At 43.4% G+C, this 20,948-nt stretch overlaps 2 protein-coding genes across 2 annotated transcripts in view; one reads left to right on the top strand and one right to left on the bottom strand.

Moving 5' to 3' along the window:
- LOC147226882 (acid-sensing ion channel 1-like) overlaps positions 1-13,473 on the bottom strand; it is a 54,606-nt gene extending 41,133 nt beyond the window's left edge. The window contains exons 1-2 of the mRNA XM_086160026.1: positions 12,403-13,473; positions 6,061-6,256 (exon numbers count right to left, since the gene is read on the bottom strand). Of these exons, the coding sequence (XP_086016152.1) occupies positions 6,061-6,256; positions 12,403-12,764 (558 nt within the window). The 5' untranslated portion in view covers positions 12,765-13,473. The remainder of the gene's footprint in view (positions 1-6,060; positions 6,257-12,402) is intronic.
- Positions 13,474-16,847: 3,374 nt separating this feature from the next.
- spryd4 (SPRY domain containing 4) lies at positions 16,848-19,184 on the top strand. Its single transcript, XM_086159906.1, has 2 exons — positions 16,848-17,076; positions 18,499-19,184. Exons 1-2 carry the CDS (start codon positions 16,950-16,952, stop codon positions 19,038-19,040), a joined length of 669 nt encoding a protein of 222 aa, XP_086016032.1. The 5' UTR covers positions 16,848-16,949; the 3' UTR covers positions 19,041-19,184.
- The last annotated feature ends 1,764 nt before the right edge of the window (positions 19,185-20,948 follow it).

The raw sequence follows: 20,948 nt of genomic DNA, 5'->3' as shown, positions 1-20,948 counted from the left end.
ACAAACTAAATCTAAGTTACAGCCGCGGCCGCGCGGCGGGAGTATTCCTTCTCCTTCCATTACCTGGAAATACCCTGACAATAATTTGACTTGATAAAAAGCTGATAATAAGTGAATTTAAAAAAAAAAAAAAAATCAATCTTAAATCCAATTAGCAGGGAACCGCTAATTCGAGCAGGGAGCTCGAATCGGTCAGAAGGTTTGAGAAAAATATTATAAAGCAAGAAAAGAAGTGGGCGGCTGGATCCTCATTGCGAGAAGGTCTTTGGTTTAATTCTGAACGGTTGTTTGTCTACATCAGGGATGCCCATTACGTCGATCCAGCCGATCGATCGCAAAGGTAGCGCGGGGGTTCGGTCCACGTCTCGGGCTGTGAGACCAAACAAAAAGTCTACGATACGACTTACGGAAAAATAGTGTATTTATTGAGCGCAAAAACAATGGTAACAAGTGAAAAAGTCCTTGACTCCTTAGGAGTTTGTGGCTTGAGGACAAACAAACTGTGCTTTCAAACTGTGTCTTTCTGGGAACGACAACAAGGACAGAACTAAAGGGTCGGCACCCTGGTTGGGACCAACTGTAACCGATTGCTAACTGCTCGGGACGACCTGCGACATATAGACGGGGAACTGTGGCCAAAAACACAAATACAATACAATACAAATGCGGCAAAACTCCAGCAAGCTAGCGAGTTACTTAGCTATCCTCCAATTTATTTTCATTTAAACCTACAATCTCAGTACCCTATTCAAATGTCAAGCCCCAACTCTTATCTTTGTTTGTCCCAGCTCGCACTCATCCTGCCTACTTTTATTTATTTTATTCATCGCAATTTATTTTTGTCACTCTATTTATATTATTATTTAGTTCTGGTTGTGTATTTTTCACCCTCACTGATCCTTGATGTTGTCTATTGCTATCCCTGATGTTGTTGTTATTATTGCCTGCTGTCTATTTATTCATGGATGTCTTGCTATCTTCTGTCATTCTATTTACATTTATAGTCATATTTATTTTCCTTTTTTTTTTTGACATTTTAACTGTTACGCTGCTGTGACAAAGGAATTTCCCCTATGGGGATCAATAAAGCTTATCTTATCTTATCTTATCTTATCTTATCTTATCTTATCTTATCTTATCTTATCTTATCTTAGCAAAGGGTTTTAAAATGAGTGGAGGAGCTGGATCAAGTAAGAAGCCAAAAACTTACCGCTTCCAAAGGGAGCAGGAGGACGACCTTTTTTTTCCTTCTTTTTTTCTACCGTATTTTTCGTACTATATGCTTTACTTAAAATCCTTAAATTGTCTCAAAAATCGGTCGCGCACCTTATAATCCAGTGCGCCTTATGTATGAATTCTTGTGCTTACTGACATCCGACCAATTTTATGAAGCAAACTGCGCTCAAACATCTATCAAAATTGTTTTAGTGCGATTTTGGCTTGATTGATTGTCGGCTTGTATTAAAGTCGGTTTAATATGCGTCACAACGTTAGATAGCTAATTATGTGATGTTGGAATACAACGTTGTTCCAATCTAACACTAACTTTAGGTGTCTGCTATCGCTAGCAATGGTAAACCAATCAGAGAACAGTACGTAGTACGCTTACCTCCGCCACCTTTTATAATAGTGATACATTGAGTTTAATCCAGTTTATATACCGTATGGTTTATCATGCGCCTTATAATGCAGTGCGCCTTATAGTCCGCAAAATATGATATGTCACTTTTAAAGTGCGTTTGATTCATCTGATGGTCTATTGTCGCTATACCCAAGAAGGGAAAAGTGGAACGGTATTTTCAGGGCCGGTCATAAGAACTACAATTTCCCTCCCAAAAATGAGGTGAAGGAACTAAAGTCACAGTTGTCGACTTCTTTATGTGAGTCAACCTTTTCCCGCATGAAGATCATCAAGTCCAAATAGCGTTCTGCCATGACTGATGATCATTTGGAAGCGTGCTAGCAGAAGTAGAAGTGCAAGTCAATAACAAAAAATGTGTGGAGTCGTATTGTGCAATCATGGTTCATGAAAGATACATCAAAATATATTGTACATTTAAAGAATTCTCAATATATTTTTGTATATATTGCATTTTTATAGTAGGTAGACCATTTTGAGCTGGACATTTTATAAGTAGCTTTCATGCTGAAAAAGTCTGCGCACCCCTGCTCCACATGACATGTGAATGAGAGGGTGAATGGTTGTCTCTATGTGACGTGCATGTGTTTAGATGCGGCTAGTTAGCTTAGCATAAAGACCGCAATTAGAGGAAACAGCCAATCTGGCTCGACTAAAGGTTCAATGCTCGATAATTATTATTATTATTATCCCATGAAATAATGATTGTGTTATACGTCCAGACATGCGAGTGAGAGGGTGAATAGTTGTACAACTCCATATGATGTGTGAATGACAGGATGAATGCTATGTGTTTAAAGAAGCGAGTTAGCTTAGCATGAAGACCGAAATTATTCAAATTATTATTAGCATACAATTCAATAATTACCGTGTTATATGTCCAGACATATGAATGACAGGGTGATTGTTTGTATGCCTCTATATGACATGCGAGTGAGAGGGGGACTGGTCGGACGTCGCTCCATGTGACCCTGCCTCTCGGCCAATCACGGCCGGGATGGGCTCCGGTACCCCTCTGGGTATCGACCATACTCATGAATACACGAATGAATGAAAACATGCGTGATCTTCGTTTTCTCTTCACGTCATCCGTGTCAATAAGTCGTGGCAGAAGGTGGCGGACGCTCATCTCGCCGGTAAGGGACGACGGCGTCGACGGAAAGGAGAACGGAATCCGTACTCCGACCGAAACGGCGTCTGATCAGCTTCCCTTCTGATCTCCTCGCAAACATTGCCGGTCGGGGAGCTCCTCTTCCCTTATTCATCTGGCACTTTGCAGAGAAACAATGGCAAGATTAAGAATGCAGCGCGCAGAAGACGGGGGGTCTTCAAAGGGAGTGCCTTTCCCAGTTTTCTGGAGCGTCGAGTAGATGAAGAAGAAGACCTTGATGAGGGCTGAATATCTCCAGATGTCAGGAATGAGAGGGTGAATGGTCGCATGATGCTCTGCTACCTAAAACCCCAGTAAAGCGTGCATTGTCGGGCAGAACGGGCCACATTTATGCGCCGCAAAGAAGAACCAAGGTTGACAATTGGACAAAAACAGACAACTAAACCCAGTAATGGCCTTCAAGTTGAAGCAGTGATCTTCTGCAAGGGTTTCCAAAGGACATTCATGAGCGACAACTGGAAGATCAGGGAGGTCGACTGGAGAAACAAGAACGCAGAGTCGGAATTACAGATACAAAGAGGCTCCTGTTGTTTAGGAGAATCCTAAATTCTGCGATTCACAGAAGAAGACACCTGCTGCTTGGTTTCTTTCTTGGACCGTCATGTCCAAGCTGGAGGTGGAGTCGGCAGAAGCTACAGAGACTCCAGAAGGTCAGTCCATCCTTGAGGTCAACTATAAAACCCTGATGCGAAAGTTTAATGGGAGGCATTTAGCAAGAGGCCGCCTTGCTGAGGAACCTCAAGAGCAACGCTAAAGCTGAATGGGAAGCAGCGTGAAGAGCAGCTTCAGAAGAAGCACGAGGAGGAGCAGCAACAAGAAGAGCATCAGAAGCTGCATCAGAATAAGAATTTGGAGTGGCATCAGAAGTATCGGGAGCAACATCAGGGGTAGCGAAAAGAGCAGCATGAGGAGCACCATGGGGAGCAACATCAGAAGCAGCAAGAAGATCAGCATCAGAAGCATGAGGAACAGAATCAGAAGCAGCATGTGAAGAGAAATCGGAAGCAGCATCAGAAGAAGCATCAGAAGAAGCATCAGCGGCTCTTGTGTTTGCAGGAGAAAGTTCTCTCCATGTGTTTAATGAAGGTGTCTGTCATTGGAGATCAGTGGATCCTGGGGAGGGTATCTCCGAACTTTCCGAGCCGCGGGGGTTCCGACCCGACAAGCATAAGGCTGTCTGATCATGAATTTTAACAAGGACTCGTCGGCACGATTCATATTTCATAGGCGCCGGTGTCGCGTGGCTCCGGCGAACGCGACGCAAGACAAACAAGAGGCGAAATGGAATTTTAAATCCGCCTTTGTGTTTTCGGACGTCGTCTTCGCTCACGGGAAGTCGGAGATGACGGGCGGGACGGCCTCGGTAAAAACCGCCCGGGGGGGCCGCAGGTGACAAAGCCTTCACTCCACTGCACTCCAAGGTTGACTCCTTACGCCGCAGAGGGCTTCATTACTCTTTCACACACCATAAATATATGATTCTCCAAAGTCAGGAGGAAAACAGCTTCATCAAACGAGAAGCTCTGGCTCTTTTGGAAGTGAGCCCGGTTCCCCGAAACATCTCCCGAGGAATCGGCGAAAACTGCCAGGAAGCAGCCGTATGCTCGGCCATGTTTGGGGAAAAGGGGTCGCGTTTTGGCAAGACTTCTTTCAAAAGAGGGTGAAGATGCTAGATGTTGTGGAGATAAAGATGGCTTGAGAATGGACAGATCCTGGAGATCTGGGCAGAAGGAACTACCGGGCAGGAGGTCTAGAGGGAGGCCAAAAAAATGGAGCAGGAAATGGAGAAACCAAGAGGTCCAAGCTCTTCTGGGCACAAAGGGGTTTCCAGGGCTCACTGAGGAACATGAGGGTTCTCCTGAAGGAGGCCAGGTCCAAGAACCAATGTCAAGCTGGACAGTTGTTAGAAGCGTGTTCCCGCCTTCAGTCGGGACGAAGGTGTTTTTCTTGGGACAACGTGGAGCATGGAGAGGCCAAGAGGTCCAAGCTCTTCCGGTTTTTAGAAGTATGTCCCAGTTCTAGCTCTAGCAGCTATCTGGGATCATCTTCAGCACCTTGTCAAAACCGGATGCTGTTTAGAAAGACAATTGGTTATTTCCGTAAAAGTTGTTGATCAAGAAGAGCAGAGAAGATCAGACGGGGAAGAAGTAGGTGAAGATCTGGATGCTGAAGTTGGAGGTCCAGAGGAGGTTTATGGATGGAGGGAAAGTGGACAGGAAGTTAGTGGGTGTGAAAGAAGAAGGAGGCAGGTGATTGGGTTTGACGACCCTTGAAGGGAGCAGCCCAAAGTTAAAGAAGAAGAAGAAGAAGAAGGTACAGGGATATAATCCACTTTTAGGTATGACATACGGTACACTGTGTTTGGTGTTTGGTAGTGGGCGAGAAGAACCACAGAGCAGTGACCTGAAAAATTCCGCCGTTAGCTCATCTATGGCTTGTCTACAGGTGATTTCCTCTGCGCTTAACCTACGATGAGGTCAGATGTCTGCAGACCTGGATCCAAACACTTTTGTGTCACAAATTGAACAGCGCCATTCCAGAGCCTTGCTTCTTTCTCCTTTGTTTTGAGAAAGCTCGGCCATTCTGTGGTCACCTGCTCGACCAAGCAGGGCGTTTATGGAAAACAGCGTCCTGGAAATGCAGCGCACAACTGTGTTGTTCCTGTCCTAGCATACTTAACTAGCATAGTAAAAATAGCAGGCCTGTCATTAAAGTACCCAACTAAATAGCGAGGAATCCCCCCATCGCGAGTTTGTACACCTCATGAAAACCTGTTTGTACAAGGATACGGCATTCATGTTAGATCTCCTCGCTACGTCAGACAAATGGCACCCGAGGGAGCGAGATGATGCTTCAGCCGCGGCATCTCTGCGCTTCCTATCCCTTCCCTACTTTATTTAAGACATTTTTTAGCTTTGACACTAATTGTGTTTGAGCAGGAACAAACGTCGACCGAAAAACCATAGAAGGGTAAACATTCTCCGCTTATGCGGTACTTCTGTCACCACGTAGTCCCGAAGGACTCCACGTCGGATCGCATTCGCCCATTCGCTTGCAAATCGATGTCGGTAGAGGTCGCCGGGACACCGGGATCAACTCGAGTCTTTCCCGATTAGACTCCGGTATGCTCACAGGAGGAGTCCGGGAACCGACCGCCCACTTCCGATTGGACGGGCGCCCGCCGCTGATAAGCTCCCCGGCGCAAAATGGCCTTTTTCTCGACGGGATCGCCGGCCGTCAGCTGACTCACCACTTTGAAGTCCTCCGCTCGGCACTCGGTGCCGTGGAAGTGACAGGAGAGCAGCATCTCGTTGATGTCGTGGCCGGTGCGGTCGTAGAACTCCAGCATGTTGAAGGGCCGCGGCTTGAAGTTGTGGAAGTCCGCTTTGACCTTCAGACTCTCCAGAACGCTCTCCTCCACGAGGTGGACGTCTCGGATCTCGTACCTGCGGCGCAGAAGCAAAAGCGTCATTCGGACCGTTTTATTTCACCTTCCTGTTTTGCCGTGGATTTATGATTCTTCCCTCGGCAGTCGGCGCGGTTAATCAGCGCTCGTGATAAAAAAAAAAAAAAAAGGTCCGTCATTAAAAGAGAATCATAAGCCTTTAAACAGTTCATTTCACATTATGCCTTTTTTTTTTTCTATAAGGGAACGCGTGCTTCTCTTGCTCGCAGCTACAAGTCGTACACACTCCCAAATAAATCACATTTACATCTTATTTTCCGCCCCGGGGTCGGTAGCGGCCAGCAGAGTGTAAAACTCCAATGCTCGGTAAATACAGTGATATTTGAACAAGAGCTCTGCAGAGCCGTAAAGCCACTCGTCCATTTATTTTCAAGCCTGGAACCCTGAGGCCACATGAGACTCCAGAGAAGGTCCACAGGACAATCATGAGGGTCGCCACGGGCGATCATCTAACCTTCTCTTCTGCATCTTCTCCTCTCACATCGACTCACTTCCTGTCCTCTGTCCTTCCTGTCCGGTCTTCCTCTAGACCTCCTTCTCGGAACTAGAGCATACATGTCCGACCTCGAGCCCTGCAAACCCTTCTGAGGTGCAGCAGGCCAGAAGAGCTCGGAGTTCTTGGTCACTACACGCTTCTGCCCGTTTTGTCCAAAGAAAACAGCTAAGACGGTTCTGTGAGCTAAAGTCCTACGTCCTGGTTCTTCAAGTACGAGCGTTCAGATTAACCTCCCAGATTCAACATCTTTGCTTTTCTTGAACGGTTTTTCCGGGACGCATCAAACCGATGAGATAATGAGCCTCCCCTTCCAGTAAACAAGTCACTCGCCTTCTTTAATTTAATCGGAGGATTGATCCCGCTGGACGGCGACCCTTTCAGATGCGGAGAATAAAGATCCGCGGTATAAAGTGAGCGTTACCCGCCGCGCCGAGGCTACCTTTCATCCGTCGCGCCGCCACCCAGCCACGCCGCCTCCTGTTCCAAACACAGCAGAATGGCCCTCGCCGCCATCCCCCTCTGAGCTATTATTAAAAATGTCACCGTTTTTAATGGACTCGCCAAAGAGTAGATTGCCCGGGGGGTCTTTTTCAGGCTGTGAATCTTACAGGGTCACTATGTACAAAACTATAACTAGATTCTTTCATCAGTTTTTTTTCCCCTTCATGCAAGCTTTTCCCCGGGTGTCTGCAGAGTTTCTGCTATTTCACTCCACGGTATCCATGGAGTTGGCATCGTCCAAACAGCTCCTCTTTCCGGACGCTCCGCAAGGACGTTCTTCGACGTTCACCAAGACCACCGCTCCGTCTACCAGGTTTTTTGTTTCGACGATAGCTGGTTCGATATCGGGAAAAGACCGATGGAGATGCCGGGCGCTCGCCGCCACGCCAGTAAAAGACTTCCCTCTAACGTTCATTTTAGTCTTTAGTCGCCGACCCCAAAGACGAGGTTTTTCATTTCCCGCCGGGGATAACGAGCATCGAACGAGGACGGAGAACGGTCCGCCTCCAAACCGAAAAAAACTTTTGGTGTTCGATGGAAAAGCTGAAAAAAGAAAATCCAGATGGCGGTGATGATCAGGGGACTCGGCTTCAAAGATCCCTGACGGGAAACCCACTTAAAAGTAGAGCTGGAGGCGACGGGTGTCTGTCCTCCATCTCCGCCTCTGACGGCCTGTCACTCGCCCGTCATTCCCGCCTCTGAGCGTCTTCTTTTTTTTTTTTTTTATTTTGCTTTACTTTTATTTATTTTTAACATCCAAACGGCAGCCAGTGGTCAACAGGAGCGGCAGCTGGTGGAGGCTTTTCTAGGTCGGGCGGTGCCGCGTCCAATCAGCTTCAACCGGCGGCCCGGTGTGAACCCGACGGAGGCACCGGAACCGCATTCTGCCGCTGGAAAACACCGGACCAGGGAGCGGGGGAACGGTTTTACGTTTCTACGCCGAGTGAGAATGAGAGGGTGAATGACTGGATGTCAAGATATGATTTGTGAATGAATGAGGCGGTTGCTGGTCTCTAGATGAGGTGCAAATGACACGTGAATGGTTGAACATCTCTTTATCACATGTGACAATGGAGTGAATGGTCTCTATGACACGGGGATGAGAGGGTGAATGATTGCATATTTTGATGTAATGCATGAATGAGAGAGTGAATAATTTCATATTTTGATATATCGCACAAATGAGTAGGTGAATAATTGCATATTTTTATATAATGCATGAATGAGAGGGTGAATAATTGCACATTTCGATATAATGCATGAATGAGAGAGTGAATGATTGCATATTTCGATATAATGCATGAATGAGAGAGTGAATAATTGCATATTTCGATGTAATGCATGAATGAGAAGGTGAGTGATTGCATATTTCGATATAAAGCATGATTGAGAGGGTGAATGATTGCATATTTTGATAAAATACACAAGTGAGAGGGTAAAAGATTGCATATTTTGATATAATGCACGAATGAGAAGGTGAATAATTGCATATTTTGATATAATGCACGAATGACAGAGTGAATGATTGCATATTTCGATATAATGCATGAATGAGAAGGTGAATGATTGCATATTTCGATATAACGCATGAATGAGAGGGTGAATGATTGCATATTTCAATATAGTGCATGAATGAGAGAGTAAATAATTGCATATTTTGATATATCGCACAAATGAGTGGGTCAATGATTGCATATTTCGATATAATGCATGAATGAGAAGGTGAATGATTGCATATTTCGATATAACGCATGAATGAGAGGGTGAATGATTGCATATTTTGATAAAATACACAAGTGAGAGGGTAAAAGATTGCATATTTTGATATAATGCACGAATGAGAGAGTGAATGATTGCATATTTCGATATAATGCATGAATGAGAGAGTGAATAATTGCATATTTCGATGTAATGTATGAATGAGAAGGTGAATGATTGCATATTTCGATATAGTGCATGAATGAGAGAGTAAATAATTGCATATTTTGATATATCGCACAAATGAGTGGGTCAATGATTGTATATTTCGATATAATGCATGAATGAGAGAGTGAATGATTGCATATTTCGATATATCGCACAAATGAGTGGGTCAATGATTGCATATTTCGATATAACGCATGAATGAGAGGGTGAATGATTGCATATTTTGATAAAATACACAAGTGAGAGGGTAAAAGATTGCATATTTTGATATAAAGCACGAATGAGAGAGTGAATGATTGCATATTTCGATATAGTGCATGAATGAGAGAGTAAATAATTGCATATTTTGATATATCGCACAAATGAGTGGGTCAATGATTGCATATTTTGATATAATGCATGAATGAGAGGGTGAATGATTGCACATTTCGATATAATGCATAAATGAGAGAGTAAATAATTGCATATTTTGATATATCACACAAATGAGTAGGTCAATAATTGCATATTTCGATATAACGAATGAATGAGAGGGTGAATGATTGCATATTTTGATAAAATACACGAGTGAGAGGGTAAAAGATTGCATATTTTGATATAATGCACAAATGAGTGGGTCAATGACTGCATATTTCAATATAACGCATGAATGAGAGGGTGAATGATTGTATATATCTATATAATGCATGAATGAGAGGGTGAATAATTGCATTTTTTGATAAAATACATGAGTGAGAGGGTAAAAGATTGCATATTTTGATATAATGCATGAATGAGAGGGTGAATGATTGCACATTTCGATATAATGCATAAATGAGAGAGTAAATAATTGCATATTTTGATATATCACACAAATGAGTAGGTCAATAATTGCATATTTCGATATAACGAATGAATGAGAGGGTGAATGATTGCATATTTTGATAAAATACACGAGTGAGAGGGTAAAAGATTGCATATTTTGATATAATGCACAAATGAGTGGGTCAATGACTGCATATTTCAATATAACGCATGAATGAGAGGGTGAATGATTGTATATATCTATATAATGCATGAATGAGAGGGTGAATAATTGCATTTTTTGATAAAATACATGAGTGAGAGGGTAAAAGATTGCATATTTTGATATAATGCATGAATAAGAGGGTGAATAATTGCATATATGTATATAACACACGAGTGAGAGGGTGAATAATTGCATGTATCTATATAATGTATGAATGACAGGGTGAATTGTCGTACATCTCTATATTACATGCAATGAGAGAATTAATGTTCTTTTAGTCACGTGAATGAAACAGTGAATTCTGAAGCCTCCTGTTCAACGTATGAGTGAGAGGGTGAACGATTGTACGTCTCTATATGAGGCCCTGTGATTGGTCCAGGGGGAACCTCTCACCCAATCACAGCTGGTTTAGGCTGATATATATAATGACGGAATTCATTCATTAACGAACGCTTAACTCCATCGTAAAATATAAAAACAAACATACATTTGAAACCATGAAGAACTTCATTTCTGACTTTTTTTTAAAAGACCCATTAAGACTGACAGGGCTCAATTAATGTCATTAACTTTCACATATGTTTAACCGCTAAAAGTAAAGAACCGTTTTATCACTTATGTATAAACACAACATAATGAAACTCACTAAACACCACCGAACAAGAAAATCGAAACGAAATATCCATCCCCATCGGGCGGAGGTGACGTCTAATTACACAGTCGTGACTGTGTCGTAACAATGTTTATTACACATATAGCGGCAGAAACAAATTGTAATAAGGAGACAGGACGCCTTTTTGGATGCTGGTTAGCAAATTAATGCTGGTTAATTAGCAAAGTCAATTATCCGAGGCTGCATCTGCAAATCCCCGTTGGCGAAATTGGTCCATTATTTAACCGATGGATTCGGTTTGTGATGCGGGTGCACGTGCTCCATTAGCATGCTAATGGACTATTTTAATGAACTAAATCAAAAAAAAATTAATTATCATTAACTAATTGGTTGTGAAGATAAAAAGCTGTTTAAGTAATTAAACTTGCCGCATTTAAACACGTTTTGGGGAATTTATAATATCATTATCATAATCATGCATGTTGTCAGCAACAATAACACACTTGTGTATTATTAGTAAAAAAAGTAATAATCATGCTAATTGATTGGTGGGTGATGATGTCACCACATTGCTGCTTTTCAGGCAGAAAAAAAAGCAAAATTATTAATCGATTGTTTAGTTTTTTTTAGGGGGGGTATGTTTTTAGACTTTGTAAGAGAATGAGAAGAAACACTTTAACATCGGTTAAAATCGAGAGGAGTTAAATGAATAAATCAGTCTAATTGCTGCTACTACTACTACTACTACTACTAATAATAATAATAATAATTATTATTATAATAATGATAACAATAATAATAATAATGATAATAATGATAGCAAAAATGATGAAAAAAAACTAAAATAATAATAACAACAACAACAACAACAATAATAATAATAATAATAATAATAATAAAATAATAGTAGTAGTGTAGTTATAATGATGATTATAATTATGATCATTACATGGTGGCAAAAATAATGAAAATAAAAAATACAATAAAATGATAATAATTATAATAACTGCAAAAACAACAACAATCATAAAAGAGATAAATAGATAACTAAAAAACTAAAATAAATAGCATTAGTAACAGTAATAATAGGAACACAATGATAGCAACAATAACAATAATAGCAAAATAATAAAAATGAAAACAAAAAATAAAGTAAAATAATAGTAATAATAATAATGATAATAATAACTATTATTAGCATTGCTGTTGTTGTTATGATGATTATTAAGGCTATTATCATCATCAAGAAATAATCGAATACAAATAGCGAGTCACTAAATGAATCACACATTTATCACACACTTATTACCCATTTATCGGATGCGTCCGACAGGCTTACTACACACTTAGGACATGCTCACGACACGCTTATTACACAGGTATGACACGCTTATTACACACTTATAACATGCTCACGACATGCCTATTACACACTTAAGACACGACACGCTTATTACACAGGTATGACACGCTTATTACACACTTATAACATGCTCACGACACGCTTATTACACAGGTATAACACGCTTATTACACGCTTATTACATGCTTATTACACTTTTCCCGGTGCGCCTTCCTCACCTCTGGTTGAGCAGCGCCAGCAGCTCCCCGGCGTGGTACAGGTCGTTGCGCGTCACCCGACTGAAGCGGAAGGCGTTCAGGTTGCAGAAGGTGACCGCGGGGAACGCCATGGTCGGGGTCGTGACCTCGTCCAACCGCGTGACGTGCGGGTACTCCAGGTAGAAGTGGACGCGGTCCACGGACGCGAGAAGCAGGAGGCCCACGCACGCCAGTAACAACAGCAACCACGCGCAACGCTTGGCGCAAACGCGCTCCCGGGAAAAGACGTGCGCGATGCCGTGCAAGGTGGACCGACGCGCGAACACACGCACGGGCGGCGGACGCTCCGCTTCCGCTCCGTCCGCGTCCGCTTTCGGGTCCATGACGGGTGCGTGTGCGCGCGCGCGCGCGAGCGAAAGGTAAACCACACACACACGCGCACTCACACACGCACGCACACGAATTAAAAGAAACGTCGGGAGACGCCTCGTTCATTCACCTGTGGCGCCGCGCGTGCACCCGTTCCGGTTCCGGTTCCGGTTCCGTGGCCATCCCCCCCCCTCCCCTCCCCTCCCTTACCCGTCCGACGCGCACGCACTTGAGAGAGAACTCCGACGTGCGCGATGCGCGACCCGTCTGAGTCCCGGCGCCGCGCACACGCATCGCGGCGCGGGAGGGAATCACGCGTGGCCGTGCGGGGCTGAGCGGCCGGTGCCTCGGCGGCGGCGGCGGCGGCGGGAGGGGAGGTCCGGGTGTGTGTGTGTGTGTGTGTGTGTGTGTGTGTGTGTGTGTGTGTGTGTGTGTGTGTGTGTGTGTGACGGAACCTCGTGACGATTCGGTTTAATTAATAATTCCGGGATTCTTTTTCACGGGATCTTCATCGTGACCGCGCAGAGCGCAGGCGTGGGATCTCCTCCTCTTCTTCTCTTCTTCTCTTCTTCTTCATCCCTTCCTCCTCCTCCCTTCTTCCCTCTCTTCCTTCATCTCCTCTTCTTCTCATCCTTCTCTTCCTCCTCCCTCCTCTTCTTCCTTTTCCTCCTTTCCTTCATCATCTCCTCCTCCTCCTCTCCTTCTTCTCCTCCTCCTCCTCCCTTCTTCCCTCTCCTCCTTCAGCCCCTCCTGGACACCATCTTCTCCTCCTCCACATCCCCCTTTCCTCCCTCCGTCATCTCCTCCTGCTCTCCCTCTTCTCATCCCTCTCTTCTTCTCCCTCTTCTCCTCTTCCTCACTCTCCTTCTCTACCTCCTCCTCACCTTCTTCCTCCTCCTTCCCTTCCTCCATGTCCTCCATTCCTCCTCTTCTTCTCCTCCTCTTTCTCCTCATCTTCTCCCTCCCTCTCCTCCTTCACCTCCTCCTCTTCTTCTTCTCCTCCTCATCTCCTCCTTTCCTCCTTCCACTCTTTCTCCTCATCTTCCTCTTCCTCCCTCCCCTCCATCATCTTCTCCTCCTCTTCTTCTTCCTCCTCCTCTCCCAGCGCTCTTCCTCACCTGCAAGCTCAAAAGTTACTTTCACAACTTCATGGCACACACACACACACACACACACACACACACACACACACACACACACACACACACTGTAAACAAAGAGTCCACAGGGATCTAGTTCTTCTAAAAAGGACAAAATGTCATTTGGAAACTTTCCTTGAACCTCCAAACCCGATCAGGTTTTTCCTCCCAGGTTCTGGTCGTCACCTCCTCCAGACGTTTGTCCTCCGGAGACGGGACGCGGAGGTGGAAGAACGTCGGAGGAGGATCTTCTGGGATCTTCTGGGAGGTGCGGAGATCTTCTTCTGGAGATCCTCCGTGATCTTCTGGTGTCGCATCGGGGTCGTGGGCCGGAGCGAGGAGTCTTCTGGGATCAGAATTTGGGGCCAAACATTTGCACCCGCGGGCCGAAGGGCGTCGGAGGAGAACCGGAGTTCTTGAAGGCCACGTTTCAGTCCGGGAGGTTTGCAGGTGGAGGTTGGACGGTCCTGAGAAGCTTCCAGGTCCTGGTGGGTCCAAAAACCTGCAGGGGGGTCACTGGAGACCTCCGGTCCTTCTCTTATCCCTTCTCACTTGTACGGCACTTTGATGGGAAGTGCTTTATGAATATATTTATCAGGATGGTGTCGAGCAGAAGGTGAGGCTGAACTTGATTCCTCAACATCCGACGACGAGGAGCGACAGAACATCGAGAAACCCAGAGGAGGAAAGAACGACCCCTGCTGGACGATACTTTGGGATCAATACGGTTGAGGATGTATCGTTAGCATCGATCGATTGTTCATTCGTTCATAAGCAAGAACGCTCATCCTGCACTCAGGGTCACATAAAGAGACATACAGATATTCACTCTTTTATTTACTTCATTTAGAAACATAAAAAATATTCACCCTTTCATTTACTTCATTTAGAAACATAAAAAATATTCACCCGTATAGACACACAAATAGTGACTTTTTCACTTACTTCATATAAAAACATACAAATATTTACTCTTTCCAGTATTCCATTTAGAGACATACTAATATTCACTCCTTCATTTACTTCATTTAGAGTCATACAAATAATCACTCTTTCATTTACTCCATATAGAGATATACAAATATTCACCCTTAAATTTACTTCATTTAGAGACATAAAAAATATTCATCCATATGAAGACATACAAATATTCACTCTTTCCAGTATTCCATTTAGAGACATACAAATTTTCACCCTTTCATTAACTTCATATAGAGACATACAAATATTACTCTTTCTTTCATTCCATATAGAGAAATACAAATACTCACCCTTTCATTTACTCCATGGAGAAATACAAATATTCACCCATATGAAGACATACAAATATTCACTCTTTCATTTACGCCATATAGAAACATGCAAATATTCACTCTTTCATTTACTTCATATAGAAACATACAAATATTACTCTTTCTTTTATTCCATATAGAGACGTGCAAATATTCATCCTTTCATTTACTTCATATAGAAAATTACAAATATTCACTCTTTCATTTACTTCATTTAGAGACATACAAATATTCACCCATAAAAAGACATACAAATTTTCACTCTTTCATTTACTCCATAAAGAAACATACAAATATTCACTCTTTCATTTATTCCATATAGGGACATACAAATATTACTCTTTCTTTTATTCCATATAGAGACGTGCAAATATTCATCCTTTCATTTACTTCATATAGAAAATTACAAATATTCACTCTTTCATTTACTCCATATAGAAATCTACAAATATTCACCCTTTTATTTACTCCATATAGATCAGGGGTCTCGCGAGCTGATTGCGGCCCTCGCAATAATATTTTGCGCCCCCCTGCCTGAAATCAAATCTTTGTGTCGGTGCGGCCTGTGTGTTTTTTCTCACATGCATCTGGGGGGTTTATACAATGGGTAAAAAAAAAAAAACAGGCAAGGAAAAAATGAAAAAGTAACTTTGCAATGTAGTTTTTTGCATCAAAAGGATTTTTGAGGGAAAAAAACATCTGGTGACATTGTTAAAATGGGCAAAATTAAAATGATTGATTTGATAACCAGAATAGCCACCAATAGCCTTGTAAACATTATACCTCCTCTTATAAATGTTAACAATCCATTTTCTAATAAATTCTAGTGGCAAATTTTCCCACAATGACAAGATTTTCTCTTTTAACTCAACAATATTTTAAGGGTGTAATTTCATCAATTCTTTTTTAATATTTATTTTCAATATTAATTCCTCATGCATTTTTTTAAGAGGAACAGTTAATTGCATATACAGATTTTTATGTTTCTGTTTACCTCCTTTACACTGGAAAAAAAAGGAAAAATTTGGACTTAGTGTTAATTTTAGGTAATGATTTCACTGGTCCGGCTTTTCTGTGAATGAGAGTGTGAATGGTTACATCTATATCACGTGAATGAGTGAGTGAATGATTGCATGAAGTAAATGAAAGAATGAACGTCTGAATGTCGATATAAGACAGGTGAATGAGAGGGTGAATGGATGCATGTCTTTATATGAAGTGTAAATGAGTGAATGAATTCTGTTTTCCTCTATGTGACGTGTGAATGCGAGGGTGAATGGTTGTACGTCTCCATATGTGGCCCTGTGATTGACTGGCGGACGAATCGAGCCCTGCCTCTCGCTCAGCGACAGCTGCGAGAGGTTCCAGCAACCCCGCAACCCACAAGATCGGCGGTACAGCTAATGAATGAATGAATGAATGAATGAATGAATGAATATTTCAGGTCCACGTTACAGTTCCTGGTTTTTCATCTCTTCCAAGGCGGAGGTTTCTTCACATACAATATTTTCCAGATTTGGGCCATATCGCAGGATGACTTCTTAAATTCACCGTGCAAATAAATTGAATGGTTAGAACCCCCCAGGAACTTTTTTGAATTCTTGTTAATTCATTTTACTTTTGAAGGAAACGTTGATGTGCTGCTGTCCGTGGTGCTGACCGCTGCTGCAGTTCCCCTCCCCGCCTGTAGGGGGCGCTAGAGCGCCGCGCTGCCGCGCTTTCAACAAGCGGAGCCTCCGAGACACGTGACCGCGGAAAAGGGAAAAACATGGCGTCGCCTGTCGCTCGGCTCTGTCGCTTGGCAGGACGGACATTCGCGTCGTTTCCTGCTCGACAGCGGCCGGGAGTCGAGCTGCGGCCCGGGCGACGACTGATATTCACCTCTACCGGGAGAGGTGAGTAAACTTTTCCGAAGGTTAACCAGAAACGAGCCGGTTATCCGCGTCATTCCCCCGAACTCGGAGGTCAGCATGGGCAGAGCATGGAGGTCTTCACTGAGCCGCCCTCGATAAATTGCAGAAAAATAAAGCCTAAAGTGAGAAAAAGGGGGAAGTGAAAGTGGGCACCTGTCCGAAAACACTTAATTTTCTGTCGATGGAACACTCGGTTGGTGCCTGTACAAAGTTAGTTACAAAACCTGCATACAAAGTTAGCAAACAAAGTTTGTATACAAAGTTAGCTATGTGTCGAAGTGTCACACCGACAGCTGTGCTAGCTTAGCCCTCGCACCGTGTTAATGACTTTTACGCGGAAATAACATTCCTAAATTAAGGAAAAATAAACCCACAAACTGCATTATCTGTTTGCCGTTTTTCCTCGACCCTGTTTTAAACTGTAGTAAATGTGTTTGACTACTGAAACTGTATATCAGCATCATATTCTGTTGACAGAATATTAGCTCCACCTCCTAGCAGCCCTGGTCGCAGCCACAACTATTTACCAAAATTGATTTTTGGGAAAGACCGAAGTTGCTGATAAAGTACTGTACAGGAGAAATCAATATATGAGCACCGTGAAGATTATTATCGCTGGAAAGGCACCAGGGTTATTCGTTGTCAGATCTTGTGGCTACTGGGCACCGAGTTCTGAAGGAGAGACGTGTAAATCAAATTGTTAGCACAAGATTTGACAGCCGTTTCTATTTACCACTTTACAACAGAAAATGAATACAAGTAGGCAGTTTTTGTTCATTGGACCGGAGTGTGTTGTCTGATGGTAGAATTGTGTGTGGGCTGGGCTGCTGTGTAGTCCGCAGTTAATATCGTCCACATGCTGTATGATATCATGCGTGTTGAAAATACTGTCGACATACAGACATGGGTGTCTGGTAAAAATGCTGATCCCTCTTGTTTTTGACAGCTATGAGCTAATCATTTATTCATTTAATATTCTTATCGAACCTTTGTTTAGGTATGTCGCTTCATGCTTCCTCCCAATGCTGATTCTTGACACGTTTCATTTTTACGACAATATTATTTTATGTCCTGTATCAACCAGTTCCAGGTGATTCATTGTGTAACCGACCAACCGGCACGTCTGCGACCTCTCGTCATTGATCCGTGATGATCAGATGCTTTGACCTTTGCCCTGACAGGCAACAAGGGCTCAGATGGAAGAAAATTCTAGTTACGGTGACTCACCACTGGAGCCGTTGCGACGGTGTTGTGTAGAAATTAACCTGGCGGTTGCACAAATTAATGTGTGCGTTAAACCTCTGGCTGTCGGGCATGCGTGATATTTAATAAGTCTCAGTTGGAACCAGACGACGCGATTTCTTTCGACCAAACTGAAAGTTCTCCTGTTGTGCGTTATTGTAGATCTGCGGTTCAAGCTAGATGAGAGAACAGCTCACAGCAGCCTGGATCTCTTCAAGAAAGACACTGGCGTTATTTACCGCATGCTGGGCCTGGACCCGAGTCACGTGCAGGACAACCCCGAGCGTTTTCGTTACTGGGCCGTGGTGTTCGGCGACGAGAAGATCACCGCCGGGCGCCACTACTGGGAGGTGACGGTTAGAAAGTCCCAGGAGTTCCGCTTGGGCGTGGCCGAAGCGCAGATGTCCCGCGACGACTGCGTGGGCACCAACGGCTGCTCCTGGGTGTTTGGCTACGCTCGCAGCAAGTGGTTCGCCATGACCAACAACAAGGTGGTCCCGGTGACGCTGGTGGGCAAGCGGGACCGCGTGGGCGTCCTCCTGGACTACGAGGCGGGATTCCTGGGACTGGTGGACACCGAGAAGCCCCGCGTCGTCCACAGCATCAGAGCTCAGTTCAAGACGCCCGTCTGCCCGGCGTTCGGACTCTGGGAGGGCGAGCTGCTCACGCACTCGGGTCTGGAGGAGCCCGCGGGACTGGAGTGAAGCGGGACGCGCCGAACCTGAACTAGACGTCCGATTGTGGCTGCGGTGGGGAAACGACTTCTGCGGCAAATTATTACAGGAAAGAAAGCAATTTCTGTTTAGGAGGCATTTCCAGCGGAACAGGTCAACGTTCATCTTCGTGGTCCAGCTGGCTTCCAATCCCTGGTCGCATTTCCATCCTGCCTTTTGGTGCTTCGGTCACAGAACTCCGTTTTTTTTCCTCATTTTTTTTTCATAGATGTACCTCTTACCTCAAGCCGGGCGACGTGGAGAGTGAGGTGTGTCTGCAGTGTATCTGTAATTTCATTTTGGAAACTGATGATAGTCGTACACAGCATTACTGATCTGAATTTCAATTAAATGAGCCTTAAGAAAATTTTATTTATCTAAAAACAACTGCGTATCAATCATTATTGTCAATTTGAATGAAAAAAAAACATGCCGTAATTTCCGTACTATGAAGTGCACTCCTACATAGGCCGCACCTACTAATTTCTAACAGAAAAAAGAAACGTGAGCTATTAACACAGCAAGATGTTACAGGAACGTTTTTTTGGAAAACTTTTGATTAAATAAACGACGCTAACATCCACAACCACCAGCTCATAACACAAACGCTTTTCTCCCTCCAGAATAGGTGCCAAACTTCCGCGCAGCAGTTCTATTTCCTTCTTCGACAGCCAGACCGAATGTTTCAACTTGCATCAAATGCATTCCTGCGTGTGTGTGTGTGTGTGTGCAAAAAGCACAAAACGGCTGATCTGAAGAATTAGCGTAAATGCGAGCAGGTTTTGCCGAAACAGTTTCATTTGTGACGGAGTTGGCGGGAGGACGCTACCGCAATCACCCTTTAAAAATCCTTAAATCAATCGCATCGTTGTAAAAGCGACAGCTCTCAAACCGTTCCAAAAAATTAGCGTCTTGCATGATGGAATTTACTGTGTGTGTTTTGTGTGTGTGTGTGTGTGTATACATATGTACAGTTGTGTTCAAAATAATAGCAGTGTTGTTAAAAATGGTGGTAAAGCTCAAAATCCTTCTAATATTTTTGTTTCCATTCACTGGGAACACTGCACATTATATTTTACATGAAAGCATCAAGAAAAAAGTAGCAATATTTGAAGTAATTTACAGAAAATGAAGAAAAAGTGGTTGCGGGCTGTTCAAAAAAAATAGCAGTGTCTGAATTTTTCATTACAAACTCAAATGTTTATTCAATGAACTGAAACAACATTAAGATTTAGCGTTCATGTGATTCACAAAGCTAATATTTAGTAGCATAACCACTGTTTTTGAGAACTTCTGACACCCGGAAACAGGTTTTCCATCCCAGAATGATTTGACAACCTTCCACAATTCCTCTGCATTTCTTGGTTTTGCCTCAGAAACAGCATTTTTGATGTCACACCACAAGTTCTCTGTTGGATTAAGGTCCGCGGATCGGGCTGGACGCTCCATAACCCCGATTTTGTTGGTCTGGAACCAAAATGCTACTCGCTTACTGGTGTGTTTGGGGTCGTTGTCTTGTTTAAACACACATTTCAAGGGCATGACCTCTTCAAGTATGTCGATATAAGCAAATTGATCCATGATCCCTGACATGACACCACGGTAAGAGAAACATCCCCGTGCTTCACGATCTTCTGAGTGTACCGAGGCTTGAATTCAGTGTTTGTTTTTTTGTTTAGAAGTTTATTAGGACAGTGTACAAATACATTAAGCACAGAGGCAGAGATGTTTGTACCAGATTATAGCTCGTAGCTAATTTCCATCTGTAGTCCTGGACAATACAAATATAAAACTGTATAAAATAGACGATATATGCACTGCTCAAAAAAATAAAGGGAACACTTAAAAAACACATCCTAGATCTAAATGAATGAAATATTCTTATGAAATACTTTGCTC

Source organism: Fistularia commersonii, chromosome 14 (assembly GCF_037954325.1).
Source record: "Fistularia commersonii isolate RoL2024-O1a breed Wild chromosome 14, RoL_Fcom_v1.0, whole genome shotgun sequence".
NCBI classification, from domain to species: domain Eukaryota; kingdom Metazoa; phylum Chordata; class Actinopteri; order Syngnathiformes; family Fistulariidae; genus Fistularia; species Fistularia commersonii.
This window is presented reverse-complemented; position numbering and strand designations above follow the sequence as displayed.

What these genes read in the sequence shown, in the direction of transcription:
- spryd4 (XM_086159906.1), top strand. Translation starts at nt 16,950, where the DNA reads ATGGCGTCGCCTGTCGCTCGGCTCTGTCGCTTGGCAGGACGGACATTC. An exon ending in ATTCACCTCTACCGGGAGAG is followed by an intron (nt 17,077 to 18,498) that starts GTGAGTAAACTT and finishes GCGTTATTGTAG; the next exon opens with ATCTGCGGTTCAAGCTAGAT.